Here is an 18860-nt window from a genome sequence, read left to right on the forward strand (position 1 = left end):
CAACTATATAAAAGAAATTCAACAACGGCTAATTAAGAAAGAATCACATAACATCTAAACCCAAAAGAAAAAAATAACGAAAATATCCAAACAATAGATACATCTTAATGTGTGAAGTGATTAATTATTTGTAATATGATGTCACATATAAAAGAACTTACTATTCGACAACTGAAAAAGTAGTTCAACTAGTAAATCCAAATTTTAGAGATTCATCGAGAATATTGTTGTTGTGCAAATTTTTTCTCCTATGAGTTGTGATTATATAAAATAATGTATCAAAGAAAGTATAATTCAATATATAATATAGAATAATATAGAATTGATATTAGGTATATAACAATGCACGAAAAAAAAGAAAGAAGGAATTTAATATTAAAAAAATTCCTAATATCCTTGAAATAATTAAGAAGAAAAACGTGAAACACAAAATTGGTATTGAGTTTGTGGATTATATCAATTTACCATGAAAAATATATGGAAAAGAAATTTTTATCAAATAAAGTCCATATAAAATAGGTAAAATTAATATAATTTAAATTAGATTTGAGTTTATGTATAATTAAGAAAACACAGGGTGATGTGACTTTTTTTTTAAAAAAATAAACCCTTATAATATGTCACCTAAATATAAAAAAAAAATACTATTTTAATAATATATATATATATAATTTATATTAAAATCTAATAAAAATTAAAACTTTTAATTTTTAATTGAACGTATTTAACTACTATTTAAATGTAAATAGAATCACCCTTTAACTCATCCGTACTAGTGAGAATTGTCCCTTGATTCATTATGGCTTTGTTTGATTAGAAAGAAACATATAATAGAAAGTGAAGTGAAAGAAAGTAAAGTAAAAGAAAAGAAAGCAATGAAATTTTATTTTCTTACATGTGTTTGATTAGGAAGAAATTATGTAAGAAAATGATGGAAAATTTTTCAATATGTAGCTTGGAAAGCAAGAAAGTTGTAGAAAAATTATTCTATTTTCCTAAATTGCCCTGATCCTTCTTTAACAAAACAACAATCACAAAAATATGTCGATATAGCAACTCGATTTGAAAAAAAAAGTATCGCCAAGCATCAATTGGCATACATGTCATCCAATATTATTTATTTATTTATTCAATTATTTTTTCTTTAACCAAAAATATTAACAAACGACATGAATTTTATTCATTTAAAATCAATGCAATAGCTAATTATTATTTCTGAGACCCAAAGAACAGACAAATTTTGGAAAATAAACATGTAGCAAGAACTATTCTCTTCAAAATTGTGATTAACTTGCTTCAAAATACAAAATGACAAGCTTTTTTTTTGTTTTCTGAATGACTGTTCATCTCTGTGCCATCAAAAAAATAGTGACCACTAGAATTTACTTATAAATCTTCCTAATATTAATACTAATTATTTTGGAAAACATATAAAGAACTAAAGTCCGACACCCAAGAGTTTACAACAGTAGTTAATAAGGATTAAAAAACATGACTAAATTTTAAAAATGTAGCTCAAATAGAAACTGAAAACTCACATCTGCCTAGGACAAATACCAAACAGAGACAATGACCAAAACCAAACAAATTACTAAGAAAGAACAATATCAACAAAGACATGAACCTATAATTTAGAAACTTTATCAAACTTCAACTCCCAGCCATTACTGATTACCATCTGGACCGCCTTGTGATAGTTGTCGAATTAAAAACAAGTAGCGCATATCTTGAGGATATATCATAAATGCTCTAGCTTTTATAGGATCTCCATTCAAGTATTCAAAAGCAGTCATTCGACTATTGATATCAAGCTCTTTAACATCCATTACAGCCTTGTAAAGTTCCAAATAATCTATGCAAGGCTTACTCTTCTCATATGCATCAGCCAATCTCGCCATGTTAGTTGCAACAACAACCATTGTTTTAGCAACAAGCTCTGCACCTTTTGGCTTCTTTGATTGCTCTGTCACTGTCTTTGAAGATCTGTGGTTGCACTTGCCAAGTGTAGGATTTTGGCTACTAGTATTTTCCTTGTTGAGCTGCAAATTCATTTCCTTCTATGTCACCCACGTCATTTGCCACCATGTTGTCAATGGGATCGAAGAGATGTGAATACTCACCCTCACTATCATTTGTTTCTTTGAATAGTTAGCATTTACATCCTTGGCAGAACATGCCCATTCACCAATAGCTTGGTCATTGCCACACACAACAGATAATTCATCAAGCATCTCAATCTTCTTACCCTGTAATCCTTTTGCATCTAGATTTGCCTGCATAAGTCATATACCACCACAATTTTTGTGTATATAACCAATAGTCAATTCCTAAGCACATATATATATATATATATATATTTTTTATAAAAAAAATAAAATAAAAATACTTATGGCAACATATGTAGTCCATACTTGATCACTGCATTTAACCATTTTTGTCATTGGATTCCAAGAGAATCCACTTTTACTCAACATTTCCTCTACCAATCTATATTTTTTCTTGATAGTTTTTAAGCAATTAACACAATGCTCACAACTGAAAGAAAGGTTAAAGCTTGAATTTAAAGATGAACAAGCTGCAACATAAGCTTGATCTTTAAAGCCCTTATCCACTTTGTACCCTTCATTAGCTTGATGCACTAGTTCTAAAATAAGACACTTATCCATCTCTTTAAACCAAACTATGTTCTTTCCTCTTTTCTTCCCATCTCCTATGGGCTGTTGAGACTCATGTGCCTTCATTTCCTATAATAACAAGTCACAAGTATGCTTAACCAATAACATAAGATCAAATCATTAAAAAACTAAGAATACTACAATTGAAAAAGACTAGCATTTACATTATTCATATTTAGAGTTCAACAATGAAATACTACCATTGTTCAATAATAATAGAAAACAACGAAATACTACCATTTACATTATCTACAAATAACAAAACATTAGTTTTTGAGAATTCCATTGATGTCTTCGACCAAAATCAGCACACATTTCATTTATTATTTGCGTTCAAATTCTCTTTCCTTCTCTTCCATCTTCAGCCCTAGTTAATTGTACGTCAACGATATCATGAATAGGAGCAATTTCATTGTTAATCTCTCTATCAACAATATTTAGAAGTGGATCATATGGCATCACTCCTCGAATATGATTGTGCATGATACAAGCAGCAATTACTAACTTCCTTTGAGTTGTATAGCTAAACATTGGCTCTTCCACCAAAATTCTAAATCTTTTTTTAATACCCCAAAAGCTCGCTCAATTGCATTTTGTAGTGACGGATGCCTATGGTTAAACAATTCTTTTGCTGTGGTGGGCACTCGACCTCTAATTTCATTTAGATGGTATCTTGTACTTCAAAATGGGATAATGTAATGCTTTAGTAAAGGAAATTTTGCATTAACAAGATAGTATTTTCCTACAAAAGAATAACATTTGGCTTAGTAATACATAATAAGTTCAAAAAAAATTATTGTTATTTATATGTTAAATATAAACCTGGAGGACATGTGATTCCATGCTCCCTATTAATAACACAACCTAAGATTCTAGAATCAGATGCTGACCCTTCCCATCCAGCTAAGACGTAGGTGAACCTCAATCAAATGTGCAAGCTGCTAATACATTTTGTGACGGCCATTGTTTTCTCCCACGAAGTCGAGCTACATGTGCAGTAGAAACTTTCACACGAAGGTTTATACCATTGATTGCTTGCTCCCACACAATCCTACTTGGAGCAACATCAAATGAGACTATATAGAAAACATGTAGAGGTATTAAACTATGTTATATATAATAAGATTTTACCTTAAAATATGGCCACACTCTAGGATTGTCATGTATCTCTTTAGGAGTCTCCATTTGAACTGAAGGTTGCTTTAAATAATTATCTTCCATGCTTATTATTGCATCCAAGACCATATGAAAATATCGGGACACAGTTTCACCAGACTGCTTATAGTAGCGTTTTACAGGACGGTTCTTGACATTGTGTGATACTATGTGCAAGAATATTGCAACTTGCTCCTTAAAACTACAATGCACAGTATCTTTTAGCCTTCCAGTACCCACTACAAGGAAAAGCAGTTTTGGCGACTAAAAACCAAATTTTCGTCGCTGAAAGTAGCACAATTGGCGACTAAAATGGAATTAGTAGCCAAAAGTGAAGACTTTTGGCGACTAAAAGAGTTTAGTGGCCAAATGTATAGTTATTGGCGACTAAAAACAGATTTAGTCACCGAATGTATGGGTTTTAGCGACAAAGGTTTTCTAGTAGCCAAAAGTGATGGTTTTTGGCGACTAAAATAATTTAGTAGCCAAAAGTATAGGTTTTGGCGACTAAAAAATAGTTTGGTCGCTGATTCTACGTGTTTTGGTGACTAAAAACAGTTTGGTCGCTGAAAGTGAAGCTTTTTGGCTACTAAAAAAAATTTAGTAGCTAAAAACAGGCAATTGGCGACTAAAATTCAGTTTAGTAGCCAAAAGTGGACGTTTTTGGCGACTAAAAACAAGTTTAGGCGCCAAAAATGCTACTTTCAGCCGAAACTTATTTTTTTAGCGACTAAAAAATATTTTAGTAGCCCAAAATTACATCGCCAAAAGTGGCTTCAATTTTTTTTAGTAAATAATTTATTTTTTACATAAATTATATTGCATAAAAATAATTATATTTATATATATAGTTTTATATTAATACGGGTCAATATAGTATATAAATAATATATATTGCATATATATTCATGTGATGTTGTAGTAGTATAGTGGAAGGAGTATGTTGTTAAAGGTTTGGAAGGTAGAAGGTTGATGGTTCGAATCTCAGAAAAAGCAAAAAAGTTAGTTTTTTTTTTTTTTTTCCACCAAACAACCTTTGGTGACTAAACTATTGGTCGCCAAAAGTATTTGTTTTGGCGACTAAACAGTTTGGTCGGCGTTCCATCAACTATGGGAGACTAAAAGATTAGTCGCCAAATGTATAATTTTAAACAGTGGAATTGAGTATTTGGCGACCAAAACTTTGGTCGCTAAAGACCTGTCTTTTTGCCTACTAAAACCTTTTTAGTCGCCAAAGCCTCCTGCGACCGTTTATTCGCGACAAAATCGGCGACTAAAAAATTTAGTTGGGGAAGGTAAAAAGGCGACTTTTGGCGACTAAAACTGGACCTTTGGCAACTAAAAATTTAGTCGCCAAAAGTGATTTTTCTTGTAGTGACCCCTAAGGATGTACACAAATTTTTGAAAACACTGTATGTTCATTCGTAGTAAGTTGTGACAATCTTCATCACTTTGCGTTACCTCACCCACAAATTCGCGTTGCATTAGATAACAATTTCGTGGTGGTCCATTATCGTACTCTAAGTAGTATGCACCATAGGCATATGCTAAGACAACAACAAATTGTGCATCTAAAAATGTAAGTTCTTCATCATATTCGACATTGGTATCCATCTACAAACATGAAATCAATGTGATAAGCATGTAAGGACATCTCACTAACAAAACGCACCCATAAAAAAGAAAAAAAAAAAAAGAGGGAGTAAATAACTAGTTAGAATAGAAATTGGCAAAAACAACTGGAAAATAGAAAACAACCCAAAAAAATTAAAAATATAAAAAATTATTAGGATGCATGATTGGCTAAACATATTTGGGAAGAGAAACACAATTGAACAACCACCAGATTAAGCCATTGGGTTCCATCAATCTCAAAGGTTAACTATGTTTCTATCACACTCCCATTATTTCTGTTGCTTGCTCATTGTGGATATAAATGGAAAAATATGGCTTTATCTTTGCTGAATAGATCCCTTTTGTTGCTCTAGGAGCTCTTCATGATGGTATAATTACTTGTCACCATACAAGTTTATACAACATATTATGATGGATAAAAGTCAAAACACTTCTATATGTAGTTTTAATCCAAATTCAACAACAGAGATCTCAAATGGTTTCAACATATGATTTAAGCAATGGAATCTAATAAATTTTGCATCCATTTAATCAAGTATACTGATTTCCAATCTGAGCTTTTATGAATACAACATAATTGTGTCCACACTTTTGTGTTTTTGTCGGCATTAGCTTTAGCGCTGTCTAAACAATATTAAGCACTGATTTTCCATATTATGGATTAGATAACTAATAGATCCACATTTCTGCCAAGTACTTGAGTAAAAAGCTGCAGAAAGATTATGCTTATTCATGATTTGCTAGAGAGAGAATCTAAGCAATTTGTAGAAAGACTACTAAAATTTGTACTTGAAGAGAGGTGTTAAAGCATTTGTCTTTTCTTCTATGAGACTGCTAATGTTTATTACATGAAAGCAAAAGTAATTGCCACTCTCCCTCTCAGTCACACTCCTCATCATGTGTAACTTTGTTAATGTAGATCTGCATCAACTGCTGCAATAGCATCAGTTCAAAGGATCGCTGATGATGAGGATAATGTGGATTCTGGTTCAAGTGATGAAGTAGCGAAAAATGCATTAGATGAGGTCAATGACAGTTCGGTGTGAATGCTTATTTTAATTATTTTGTTTCATACACCAGCACCAAGTTGGCCGTATGAGTTAACACTATGAACACATGTTAGAATTGAACTAATGAAAATAATCAATCCTCAAATGTACCTTTCGTAGTCATCTGTTTATGGTATAAAATGAGAAGATGCATGTGCCCCTTTTATTGGTACACACAGTGGCAAATATTCAGCACATAAATCATACAACCTAGATTGATCTTATAAGAACATATGATGTCATACTGGTTCAGGAATTTTTTTCAAACATTTGGTACCTATATATATATATATATATTGCCAAAGTAGAAAGCTAAAAATAATTTTATAGAACAAATCCAATTAAACAAATAAATAGAACAAATCCAAGCTCAAACCAACAGAAGAATTCCATCATTGCTAAACCCAAGAAAAATTATTCATTGAATTCCATCATCAATTTTTAGCAACGAACCCTATACATAGATAGTAGAAAAAGCCTAACATAAATATCCTAAACTTCACCCACTTATCAATTCAAATAAAAAAAGAGGTACTTACGTGTAGGTCCTAATAAGTAGAGTTATTGTCTAATAGGTCCTATGGAAAAAATTTGTCATAAAAAAATGTTACTAATTATAAGTTTTAGCAACAATTTATAAAAATCATGACAACTATTAGGACCTATTAGAAGTTTATCCATAAAAAAATGAAAACAAATCCAAAATTTATGATACCTATTTCACCACCCCAAAAATTAATTAAATAAATAATAACAGAAACATATTTCCAAAAATATTCAAGATAAGACATTGATCTTGTTAAGAAGACTAAGAATACAACAATATAGAGTAAAGAAAGAAAATAACTCACAGTGAATCAAAAAGCTGAAATTGTTGATCTGTTGTAAAGAAAAATCAACAATGCTCTGAGTTCTTGCAATTGGAGATGATGAAATGTTGGGAGAGAGAAGTATGAGAGATACAATATCTTCAATGTATTCAGTTGATTTTGTAGAGGGAACTATGAAAATATATATCAGGTCAATCCGCATAAGAGGGAGTTATGAAGGGAAGATGGCAAAGAGGGAAACCAATATAAACGGCTAAGTTTTGTGGGAAAATTCAAATTTCCCTATGAAATTTGCGTCAAATCAATAGAGTATCTAGTATGCTAGTTTGAGTTGTACAGGAAACTTGAATTTCTATTACATTCTAGGACTCTCTCTTTCTAAACAAACACTTAATTTTTTTATTTTTTTTCTGTTTCTTTCACTTTCTTAGATTCTCTCTCTAACCAAACTGAGCCTATGAGAACTTTTTCTCAAACTTCTTTTAACTATTGGACTACAATATGATTCTTTTTATATTATAAATATTCTTTTACTAATCTAAAACTATATAGAATATCATCAACATAAATAAATAAATAAACCTGTCGCCTCGTTTATGTTAGGAATTGATCCTTCCTAATCAAGATCGGTGAGACATCAAATAACAAATAAGGAAGAAAAACGAATCAAACAAATCACACACACATAAGAACACAAGGATTTATGTGGTTCACTCCAGAATAGGGCTACGTCCACGGCTGCTGTGGTTTTCACTATGATTAGAAAAATACAACTCTATCTTAACCTAAAAGAGGCGCCCCTTCATCTATTTATAAGTATAGAATTAGGGTTACAAGGAAGCACATGAGAATTATGATAGTACCCAAAAAATTTCGGCCGGTGGGGGGGGGGTAATTCCCCCTTGGACCCCTCTCCCCCTTGGGGGGCAGGCCCCCCAAACCCCCTATTGGACCAGTGTTTGATTAAACAGTAGGGTTGAGTGAACAGTACTTATCAGGGTCCATCGATAAAACATTTAAGGGTCAATTGGCCCACTCTATATTATTTTTTTTAGTGAGTTCAATTGTCTTCCTGTGGGGCACAACACACTAACTAATTATTTCTTTCTCTCTCTTTTTTTTTTAATTGATTCTTTTTGTGGAAACACTAATAAATTTCAAAATCTGATCTTTTGAACTATTTAGTCTTACAATTGGTCATATGAGCTGATAAGTCAGGGCCTAATGTTAATCACGTTAATATCCATTGTTTCCACATGTGGTTGACATCAAATAGGGGTATAATGGGTTTTCTACAATGTGAAAGTTGCAAATCTATCCAAAGAGCGCACAGTAGGCATTTTTGGTTTCCCTCCTATTTGATCATAACGTTTGAGATGATGATGAAAAGATCTTTGTTGCTAATGTTAGATCATTGATGTTTGATTTACTTTTGGTAAATCCTAGGCCCACGATGTTAATTCCTATTCCCATGTTTCGCTGATTCCACATTTGAAAGAACCCCACAAACCCTACCACATTGAAAGCCCTTTATTTCCAAACGTCGATTGGTAGCGAATGTTGACTAATTTTGCCTTGTTGTCTGGCGGTGACAACATATTCCAGTGACTTTAAAATTCCACCTTCATCATCGGCGGTCTATCTGTGCAAAAGATGACAATAGATATCTGCTACGTCATAGTGTTTTTATGTCGTTTGATTTGGCATTGTGAGTTCATGAAGCTTTTGCGTCCGACGTTACATTTCTGAGCATGTTTGGTGGTGGTTGATAATGTCGTAATGTTGAACCATCATTGACATTTTGTTGTGTGATTAGGGATTTGGGGTGTCGAATTATATTAGGGACATGGGTGGTTTAATGTTCATTGATTGTTTTGTGTGCGGTATTGTGGGTGTAATTGTTGTTTTGTAGCGTTCAACTCAATGTTAATCACCGATGTGAGAGGGGAAATTGCATTGGTGGTGTACAATGGTAGCTACAAGAAATTGGGTGAGGGGGAGGGATTGCATTGTCAGGAACCTTTATTCATGGGGTGTAGTAGTTGTACATAAGGGTGGGGATGCTAGTTTGTTTGGTGGTAAGAAATATAATGGAAATGAGTCCCCTAACATCACCATGTGAGCGTTTAATGATGATGTTAGTTGTCCGATGTTTGGTGCGAGGGTGTGCCTATGGCGTTCCGATGTTAGTTGTCAAACTTTGTTGTTGTTTACTGTGTGCGTCGATGTTAGGGGACGAGTGTGGATGGGGTGTGTGGTTGAGATTCATATGGTGATGTTAGTTATTTGTTTTGTGTGAATGTTTGGGTATCACTTTGTGCAATTGTCATGACAATACGTTTCATTGTGTGTCGTAGGTTGGCACTGTGAGTGAGTTTGTTGGATTATGATGTTAACAGTGTCGTTAGCCACAACATTGAAATGTTAGTATTAAGTGTGTTGTGACAATAGTGCCCACAAAAAGAAAGCCCAGCAGCATCAACATTAGCTGAACAAATGTCGAACAACACTTCAAGCACATAACATAGGCAACACACTACTGCCCACAAAAACAAAGCCCATAAAACACAACTACGACACCACACTTACATTGCCTCCAATAGAATCACAAACCCAGCAACGCCACCAGAAAATGTAACATAGAAATGAAACACTAATCTCCTCAATATAAACCGACATTAACCATAAACAAATAGAACCCTACCATTGTGAAACACTCTCCCTAAATCACCTCTTAATGGAAATGTTGCATACATTACTCCCCCAAATCCCACACGTCAAACATCAGTAAATCCAAAAGGAATCTCATATCAAGGGTAGAACTGTAAACTTCAACATCACCATATGAATCTCAACCAAATTAAACAGGACTAAATGGTTCACAAGAAAAAACACAGGACCACTTGGATCAACATTCCCTCTCATGAGATTTATTGATAAATTTTCCTTGTTCAACCCACAACAGAACTTACCTCCATAATTTTAAGTGTTTATTCTATAAGATTCTTTTAGTATATATTTATATAAAAAATTAAATAAATTACATAATTATAATTATACAACGAAATCACATTTATTTTTAAAATAATTAACATGGTTTGATCTTATGATCTATAGCGATCCCGGGTTTACCCTTGTTGTATAGTGATCCGGACATGTGTCCGTGGATGTTGGTAGCTGTTTATTATTTTGTTTACATCCTTTCTTACTTTGTATTTGAGTTATAAGATGTGTTGAGCGGGTTTGTTACAGGTTGGTTGAGTTTAGAAACCAAAACTAGTTGCCCAGATTTTTGGCCTGTACGCTCGAGCGGAGGTGTTGGCGCTCGAGCGTAGATTACATCCATCCAGTATCTTGTTGTGCAGTGTTGTGAGCTCGAGCGTAGGGTTGGGAGCTCGAGCGGAGGTCTGGTTCTGCAAAAGTGCTGAGCGAGTGCATTCTGCGCTCGAGCGGGAGGTTGGCCGCTCGAGCGGAAGTCTGTGAGTGTACGCTCGAGCGGGGTGTTTTACGCTCGAGCGGAGACCTGGGTTAAAGTCCCGAAATTGTGACTTTTCAAATCACTTTTTCACTTTCTCTTCTCTCTCTTACTTTTCCTAAATCACCATTGTTGAGCCTCTCACTCTAGACTCTACCTTCTCTCTAGGTTTTGATCTAGTAGTAGTGATTTACTCACCTTTGGCCTTTACAAAAAAGTTGTTGATCGTCGAGGGCTTCATTTTAATCTGAAAATCTCGGGTTTTGGAGCACGTTGAGTTTTGTCTTCTTCTCCCTTGGAGCTCCGAATTTGAGGTAGGGATATCCTACTCCTCTCTATGGGTTTTGTCTTTAAATTTTGGTATTTTGAGATGTTGGGCTTGGTTTGGTAATTTTGTGAAAGATTGGGACTTTTGTGTAATTTTACAAAATTTGGGGTTTTATTCATAATAAAACTAGATGCATGTTTGGCATAGAAAAATGGAATGATTGTTGAATCATTGATGAAAATGGGACCTAAGGGTTGAAATGGTAATTGTGGAAAATGGCCTAATTACATTGTTTAATTAATTGGGATAATTAATTGGTGAGAAATGAGGAAAAGAAATGTTGATTGAATATCCATTTGTGCATTTATTTTCTGTTTTAGAAATAACTGCTTTGGGCTATCGGTGGAGGATAGTCGGGATTGTTGTAGACAATGCATGATGATTAAGTAAACTGAAACTAATCAATGGAATGTGTCATGGAACTTGACAGTTGATAGAATACATTAATTGTATGTATTGTGTGATTGTATATAGAACCAATGTGTTTATATACGTTATGTGTAGAGGAGGAGATAGGGGATGTACTCCGCGGTTTAGGGGAAGATAGGGGATGTACCTCTAAACCGGATAGGTATTGGGAGGAGATAGGGGATGAACTCCGTAGACAGAGCTCATATGCTTGTCTAGAGAAGTGAAGATAGAGCTCATATGCTTATCTTTGTGAAGTGAAGTGTGGATACAGCTTGTATGCTTATCTGTGGATATTGTTGATATACATATCTGTTGTAGAGTGTGGATACAGTTTGTATGCTTATCTGTGGATATTGTTGATATACATATCTGTTGAGAATGTGGATATAGCTTTTATGTTTATCTGAATGTGAGATATAGTTTTTATACATATCTGTGGAAATGATGATAGAGCTAGCATGCTTATCTGTTGAAAAAGGGAAAATGAAAAGTAATTGGGACTTGTAAGTCGTTGACATAAATATGTAATTTATGTGATTGAATTAGTGTTGACCAACTATCAATTGCTAATGTTTTAGTCATTGTCCATGGTTGGTTTAGTGTATTTCTACTGGGCTGTGGCTCACCCTATATGGGAATATCATTTTCAGGTGCAGGAAGCATGCCACCTCCAAGGACATAGCTGGGAGGCTAGTGGCGGACATAGTTTCGTCGTATTACTGTTGATGTATTACTTGTAATTTCAAGCCAAGGGCTTAATGTGTAAACGAGTTAGAACTCTTTGTTGTAACCAAGTGTTAACTTGGAAAGCTGTAAGCCCGTAGGGCATTTTGTTATGAGGTTAACATGTAATACTTATGTCTTGGAATTCTAATGAATGAAAGGAATGCAGTTAGTTTAAATGTAAATGCATGTCTTACCTGATGGATTTATTGTTATTATTTTGAGGGCGTTACAACTTGGTATCAGAGCGTACCGGGTTCAAATACTTTGGGTACGTGGGAAGTGATTAGGATCACAATGGGTTTGTCTCGCTTGATAGAGACGTAGATGTAGTACCATATGCTATGTGTTTATTTGATAACATGCTTATGTGGCTATGTGGGTATGGGATTTAATTTCTGGGATATTGATTGGATCCTTGAGTTTCTGGGAGTCTTGTTGGAAAGGCACTTGATCAATGCTGTTTCTAACCGGAACTCTAGTAACGCCTCGGGACTATCATTATCCGGAAATGAAATTCGTAAGTGCTTATGTGTTTATGTGCTTATGTGGAGTGAATTACAGTTGTCCATGCATTAGGACGTGAGTGTTTAGTTTCGGCACATTCGTGAATGTGCTAACGTTCTGTGTTGCCTTTATTAGGATGTCAGGACGAGGAAGAGGTGCTAGGCGTGGTAGACCTGCGAGGCAGGAAGTACCGTTACAGGGTGAGATTCCGGCAGTGCAGGAGGGAGTTGGGCAGGCCAATGTGGCCGAGCCAGTAGGTCAGCAGGCTATGGGTGCCTTGGCCAGAGAGATAGCAGGAGCTTTGGGTATTCTTAGAGCTGGGAATCAGGCAGCTGAGGCAGGGCCTTCCTTCTTGAAGAGGGAGTTCTTTCGGTGTAATCCGGACGAGTTTATCGGGGATCCTAAAGAGCCGCTTAAGGCAGATGAATGGCTCGAACAGACAACGAAGACGTTTGAGATGCTTGGCATCGAGGACGGAGCACTGAAAGTGACCTTGGCATCCTTCCAACTGAAGGGAGATGCGGGTCAATGGTGGAAGTACGAGAAAGCTCGTGTTGGTGGTACTTGGGAGGCGTTTGTGAATGCTTTTCAGGAGAGGTTTTTATCAGCAGCAGCTAGGGAGAAGCTGAGGGATCAGTTTAGCCGGCTTAATCAGCAGGGCTTGTCAGTGGCCGAGTTTGAGGCTACTTTTACCAGTCTGTCTAGGTTCGCACCTGAACTGGTGGCGTCTGAGGAACGCCGTTGCTATGAGTTTGAGCGGAAGTTGAGGCGGGGCCTCAAGTTGAGAATTGGTGGGTCTTACATTCGAGAGTATAGACACCTGGTAGATGCTGCAGCTCATATGGAGCTTATGATGCAGGAGGAGGATGAGGATCAGAGAGGCTCTAAGAGGAGCCAGGATAGTCAGGGTGAGGGCAGGAGACAGAAGGGTTATAACCCTCAGCAGTCTCAGGGTGCAGTCTCTAGATCGACCTTTCCAGTGCCGAGTGTAGGCTCGGGGAGAGGCAGTCAGGGGGAATTCACTTGTTACAAGTGTGGCCAGCTGGGTCACAAGGTATCTGTTTGCCCGCAGAAGGGTGGGGGTCAGAAAGCTGCTTCTTCTTCAGCTAGACCGCAGAGTCAGAGTTTGGGCAGGGGGCAGCTCTTGATTTGTTATCAGTGTGGACAACCTGGGCATATGAAGAGGTTTTGCCCACAGTTGAGTGCCACTTCGGGAGCGTCTGGTTCTAGGCAGACGCAGGGTTTTCAGCCAGCTCAGTCTGTGCAGGCCTCGAGGGCCAATCCGGGAGTTTCGTCATCCCAGTCTGTGCAGCAGTCTTTTGCTCCGAGAGGTGAGCAGGTAGACCAGGGGCCTACGGGGCGCGTGTATGCTGTTACCGCGCAGGATTTAGTACCGGCTCCATCAGTAGTGAGAGGTACTTTTCTGTTTTGCAACTCAGTTGCTAATGTGTTGATAGACACGGGTGCATCTCATTCTTTTGTATCTGCTGCATTTGCATCTGTTTTGGAATTGGAGTTAGCACAGTTAGCATCTCCTATTTGTGTGGTATCGCCTTTGGGTGGTGAGTTGATTCTGAAACAGGGTGTTAGAGGATGTGATATAGAGGTCGCCGACTATAGGCTTCCTTTTCCGTTTGTTGTCATGCCCATGAAGGGTTTTGATGTTATTTTGGGTATGGACTGGTTATCGTCATACCGGGCTGTTATTGATTGCTACCGCCAGAGGGTTACATTGTGTACCTTGGGCGGGGAGTGGTTCCATTTCTTGGGAGACCGGGTTGGTAGTGTTTTGCCACCAGGGTATGATTCGCGAGGGCGAAGTGAGCTTAGTAGTTTACTTGCTAGCTTTGAGAGAGGTGAGAGTGGTGAGACCCAGGTTGTATTGCCAAGGGTGGTTTGTGAGTATTCGGATGTCTTTCCCGAAGATCTTGTTAGTTTGCCACCTCACCGAGAGATAGAGTTCTCTATTGATTTAGTGCCTGGTACGGCGCCGATTTCTATGGCACCTTACCGTTTTGCTCCAGCAGAGTTAGTTGAGTTGAAAGTTCAGCTCCAGGAATTGCTCAATAAGGGTTTTGTTCGCCCTAGTGTTTCACCGTGGGGAGCACCGGCACTCTTTGTTAAAAAGAAAGATGGTGCCTTGAGATTGTGTATAGACTACCGGAAGTTGAATCGGGCTACGGTTAAAAATAAGTATCCTATGCCCCGTATAGATGATTTGTTTGACCAGTTGAAGGGTTCCCGTTGTTTCTCTAAGATAGACTTGAGATCGGGTTACCATCAGTTGAGGGTCAGGGAGGAAGATATTCCTAAGACGGCATTCCGTACGCGGTATGGCCATTATGAGTTTTTGGTGATGCCATTCGGGCTTACCAATGCACCGGCAGTCTTTATGGACTTGATGAACCGGATTTTCCGGGAGTTTTTAGACCGATTTGTGGTTGTTTTCGTGGACGACATCCTTATCTATTCGTCTTCTGAGGAGGAGCACAAGGCACACTTGAGAGTGGTGCTTGAGTTACTTAGAGCTCATAGGCTGTATGCCAAGTTTGGGAAGTGTGAGTTCTGGCTGAGGGAAGTCAAATTCTTAGGCCACGTGGTATCCGGGGAAGGGCTGTCTGTCGATACATCCAAGGTTGAGGCAGTGCAAGATTGGGCACAGCCAAAGAGTGTGTTTGAGATCCGCAGTTTTCTGGGATTAGCTGGGTATTACCGTCGGTTTGTGAAAGATTTCTCCAGGTTAGCGTCACCGTTGACTAGACTGACTCGGAAGGGAGTCAAGTTTGTGTGGAGTGAGACTTGTGAAAAGTCGTTCCAAGAGCTGAAAGTTAGGTTGACCACCGCTCCGGTATTGATTATTCCGGAGAGAGGGTTGGGTTATGCAGTTTATTGTGATGCTTCATGAGAGGGTTTGGGTTGTGTGTTGATGCAAGAGGGGAAAGTGGTAGCTTATGGCTCACGCCAGTTGAAAATACACGAGAAGAATTACCCCACACACGACCTAGAGTTAGCAGCTGTGATCTTTGCCTTGAAAATCTGGAGGCACTACCTTTATGGTGAGAGGTTCGAGGTATTCTCGGATCATAAGAGTTTGAAGTATCTGTTTACACAGAGAGACTTGAATCTGAGGCAGAGGAGATGGATGGAGTTCATCGAGGATTATGATTTTGAGTTACATTATCATCCGGGAAAGGCCAATGTTGTGGCCGATGCCCTTAGTAGGAAGACCATTAGTGATGTTGCTAGTATAGCCATCCGGGAATGGGAGATGTTGGGAGCACTTGGCGAGTTTGATTTGCTACTGGGCGAATCTGTCGAGGCTGCGGCCTTGTTATCTGTTGTTGCGCAGCCTACGCTTGTGATTAGAGTGTTAGAGGCACAGAGAGGTGACCTTGAGGTAGAATCCCTCCGAGAGAAGATCTCCAGTGGGAAAGTTGAGAAGGGTTTGACGGTGTATCCCGACCTGAATGTGAGATACCGAGACCGTTTGTTTGTACCGGAGTCTTGCCGAGAGGAAGTACTCCGAGAGTTTCACCATTCGCGCCTTGCGGTGCATCCGGGAGGTACTAAGATGTATCAGGATTTGGGTCGCCAGTTTTGGTGGCGGGGTATGAAAAGAGATGTGGCTGTTTTCGTATCGAAGTGCCTTACTTGCCAGCAAGTGAAGGCCGAGCATCAGAGGCCAGCGGGTTTGTTGCAACCCTTGCCTATTGCCGAGTGGAAGTGGGAGCATGTCACTATGGACTTCGTTGTAGGTCTTCCGAAGACTCAGCGGGGTAGTGATGCTATTTGGGTGGTTGTAGACCGGTTGACTAAGTCGGCGCACTTTATTCCTATGCGCGTGAGAGATTCGATAGATCATCTTGCCGATGTGTATGTTCGGGACGTAGTGCGATTGCATGGGGTCCCAGTGACGATCGTCTCAGATAGAGATCCTCGTTTTACTGCTAGGTTGTGGCAGAGTTTGCAGAGTGCCTTGGGCACTAAGTTGACCTTTAGTACGGCTTATCATCCTCAGACTGACGGGCAGTCCGAGCGTACTATTCAGATCCTCGAGGATATGCTTCAGGGTTGTGTCCTGGATTTCAGTGGGACGTGGGAGAGGCACTTGCCATTGGTAGAGTTTGCCTACAACAACAGTTTTCAATCTAGCATCGGTATGGCACCGTTTGAGGCCTTGTATGGCCGACCGTGTAGGTCTCCAGTGTGTTGGGCCGAGGTGGGTGATGCACCTTTGTTGGGTCCAGAGTTAGTTAGGGAGACGACGGAGAAAGTTGAGCTTATCCGTAAGAGGCTTGCTACAGCCCAGAGTCGACAAAAGAGTTATGCCGACCGTAGGAGGAGGCCTTTGGCGTTTGAGGTAGGTGATCATGTCTTTCTGAAAATATCACCTAAACGAGGCCTGATGAGGTTTGGGAAGAGTGGGAAGTTATCCCCTCGGTTTATAGGTCCTTTTGAGATCCTTGAGAGGATAGGTGAGGTTGCTTATCGGTTAGCCTTACCGCCGCAGTTGTCCGGAGTGCATGATGTGTTTCATGTGAGTATGCTTCGGAAGTATGAGCCAGATCCATCACATGTTTTGGATTGGACTGATTTAGAGGTAGATGAGGATGCCTCGTATGAGGAGAGACCGGTACGGGTCTTGGATAGGCGGGATCAGGTCCTGCGTGGCAAGACCATTCCTTTGGTGAAAGTCTTGTGGAAACATCACGGAGTGGAGGAAGCCACTTGGGAACGTGAGTTGGAAGTCCGAGAGAAATATCCGGACTTGTTTGTTGTTATGTAATCTTATATTTAAATTTTACATTTTGTTGAACTTAAGAGCTTTTATATATGTCTTAAGTTGTGAAACATTGAAAATGTTTGGTTTATTGAAAGTATGTTTTGGAACTTGCCTCATATGGAAGTTGAATGTAACATTATATCTGTTGAATATATTGTTGAAATTGGAAGGATAGTGCATAATGTTGATGCATGTTGAAAGTACATATGTTGTTTACATATTGTGATATGTCTCTTGTTAAAGGGATGGGATGACCGGTAATGGGTCGAATTGTTGAATGTTAAAATGTAACATTGTCTAAAATGAAGGAAAACTTGTTTGAAAACTTGTGCTTAATTTCGGGGGCGAAATTCTTTAAGGGGGGGAGGTTATAGCGATCCCGGGTTTACCCTTGTTGTATAGTGATCCGGACATGTGTCCGTGGATGTTGGTAGCTGTTTATTATTTTGTTTACATCCTTTCTTACTTTGTATTTGAGTTATAAGATGTGTTGAGCGGGTTTGTTACAGGTTGGTTGAGTTTAGAAACCAAAACTAGTTGCCCAGATTTTTGGCCTGTACGCTCGAGCGGAGGTGTTGGCGCTCGAGCGTAGATTACATCCATCCAGTATCTTGTTGTGCAGTGTTGTGAGCTCGAGCGTAGGGTTGGGAGCTCGAGCGGAGGTCTGGTTCTGCAAAAGTGCTGAGCGAGTGCATTCTGCGCTCGAGCGGGAGGTTGGCCGCTCGAGCGGAAGTCTGTGAGTGTACGCTCGAGCGGGGTGTTTTACGCTCGAGCGGAGACCTGGGTTAAAGTCCCGAAATTGTGACTTTTCAAATCACTTTTTCACTTTCTCTTCTCTCTCTTACTTTTCCTAAATCACCATTGTTGAGCCTCTCACTCTAGACTCTACCTTCTCTCTAGGTTTTGATCTAGTAGGAGTGATTTACTCACCTTTGGCCTTTACAAAAAAGTTGTTGATCGTCGAGGGCTTCATTTTAATCTGAAAATCTCGGGTTTTGGAGCACGTTGAGTTTTGTCTTCTTCTCCCTTGGAGCTCCGAATTTGAGGTAGGGATATCCTACTCCTCTCTATGGGTTTTGTCTTTAAATTTTGGTATTTTGAGATGTTGGGCTTGGTTTGGTAATTTTGTGAAAGATTGGGACTTTTGTGTAATTTTACAAAAGTTGGGGTTTTATTCATAATAAAACTAGATGCATGTTTGGCATAGAAAAATGGAATGATTGTTGAATCATTGATGAAAATGGGACCTAAGGGTTGAAATGGTAATTGTGGAAAATGGCCTAATTACA

At 38.4% G+C, this 18860-nt stretch overlaps 1 protein-coding gene across 1 annotated transcript; it reads right to left on the bottom strand.

Moving 5' to 3' along the window:
• Positions 1 to 1664: 1664 nt before the first annotated feature.
• On the bottom strand, positions 1665 to 5444 carry LOC145796219 (uncharacterized). Its single transcript, XM_082881259.1, has 4 exons — positions 5292 to 5444; positions 2412 to 2744; positions 2121 to 2273; positions 1665 to 2039 (listed from the first exon to the last, which is right to left on the bottom strand). The coding sequence occupies exons 1-4, from the start codon at positions 5442 to 5444 to the stop codon at positions 1665 to 1667; spliced, it is 1014 nt and encodes a 337-aa protein (XP_082737385.1).
• Positions 5445 to 18860: the final 13416 nt, after the last annotated feature.

This window comes from Camellia sinensis, chromosome 7, assembly GCF_055761805.1.
Source record: "Camellia sinensis isolate YWXY chromosome 7, ASM5576180v1, whole genome shotgun sequence".
NCBI lineage: Eukaryota > Viridiplantae > Streptophyta > Magnoliopsida > Ericales > Theaceae > Camellia > Camellia sinensis.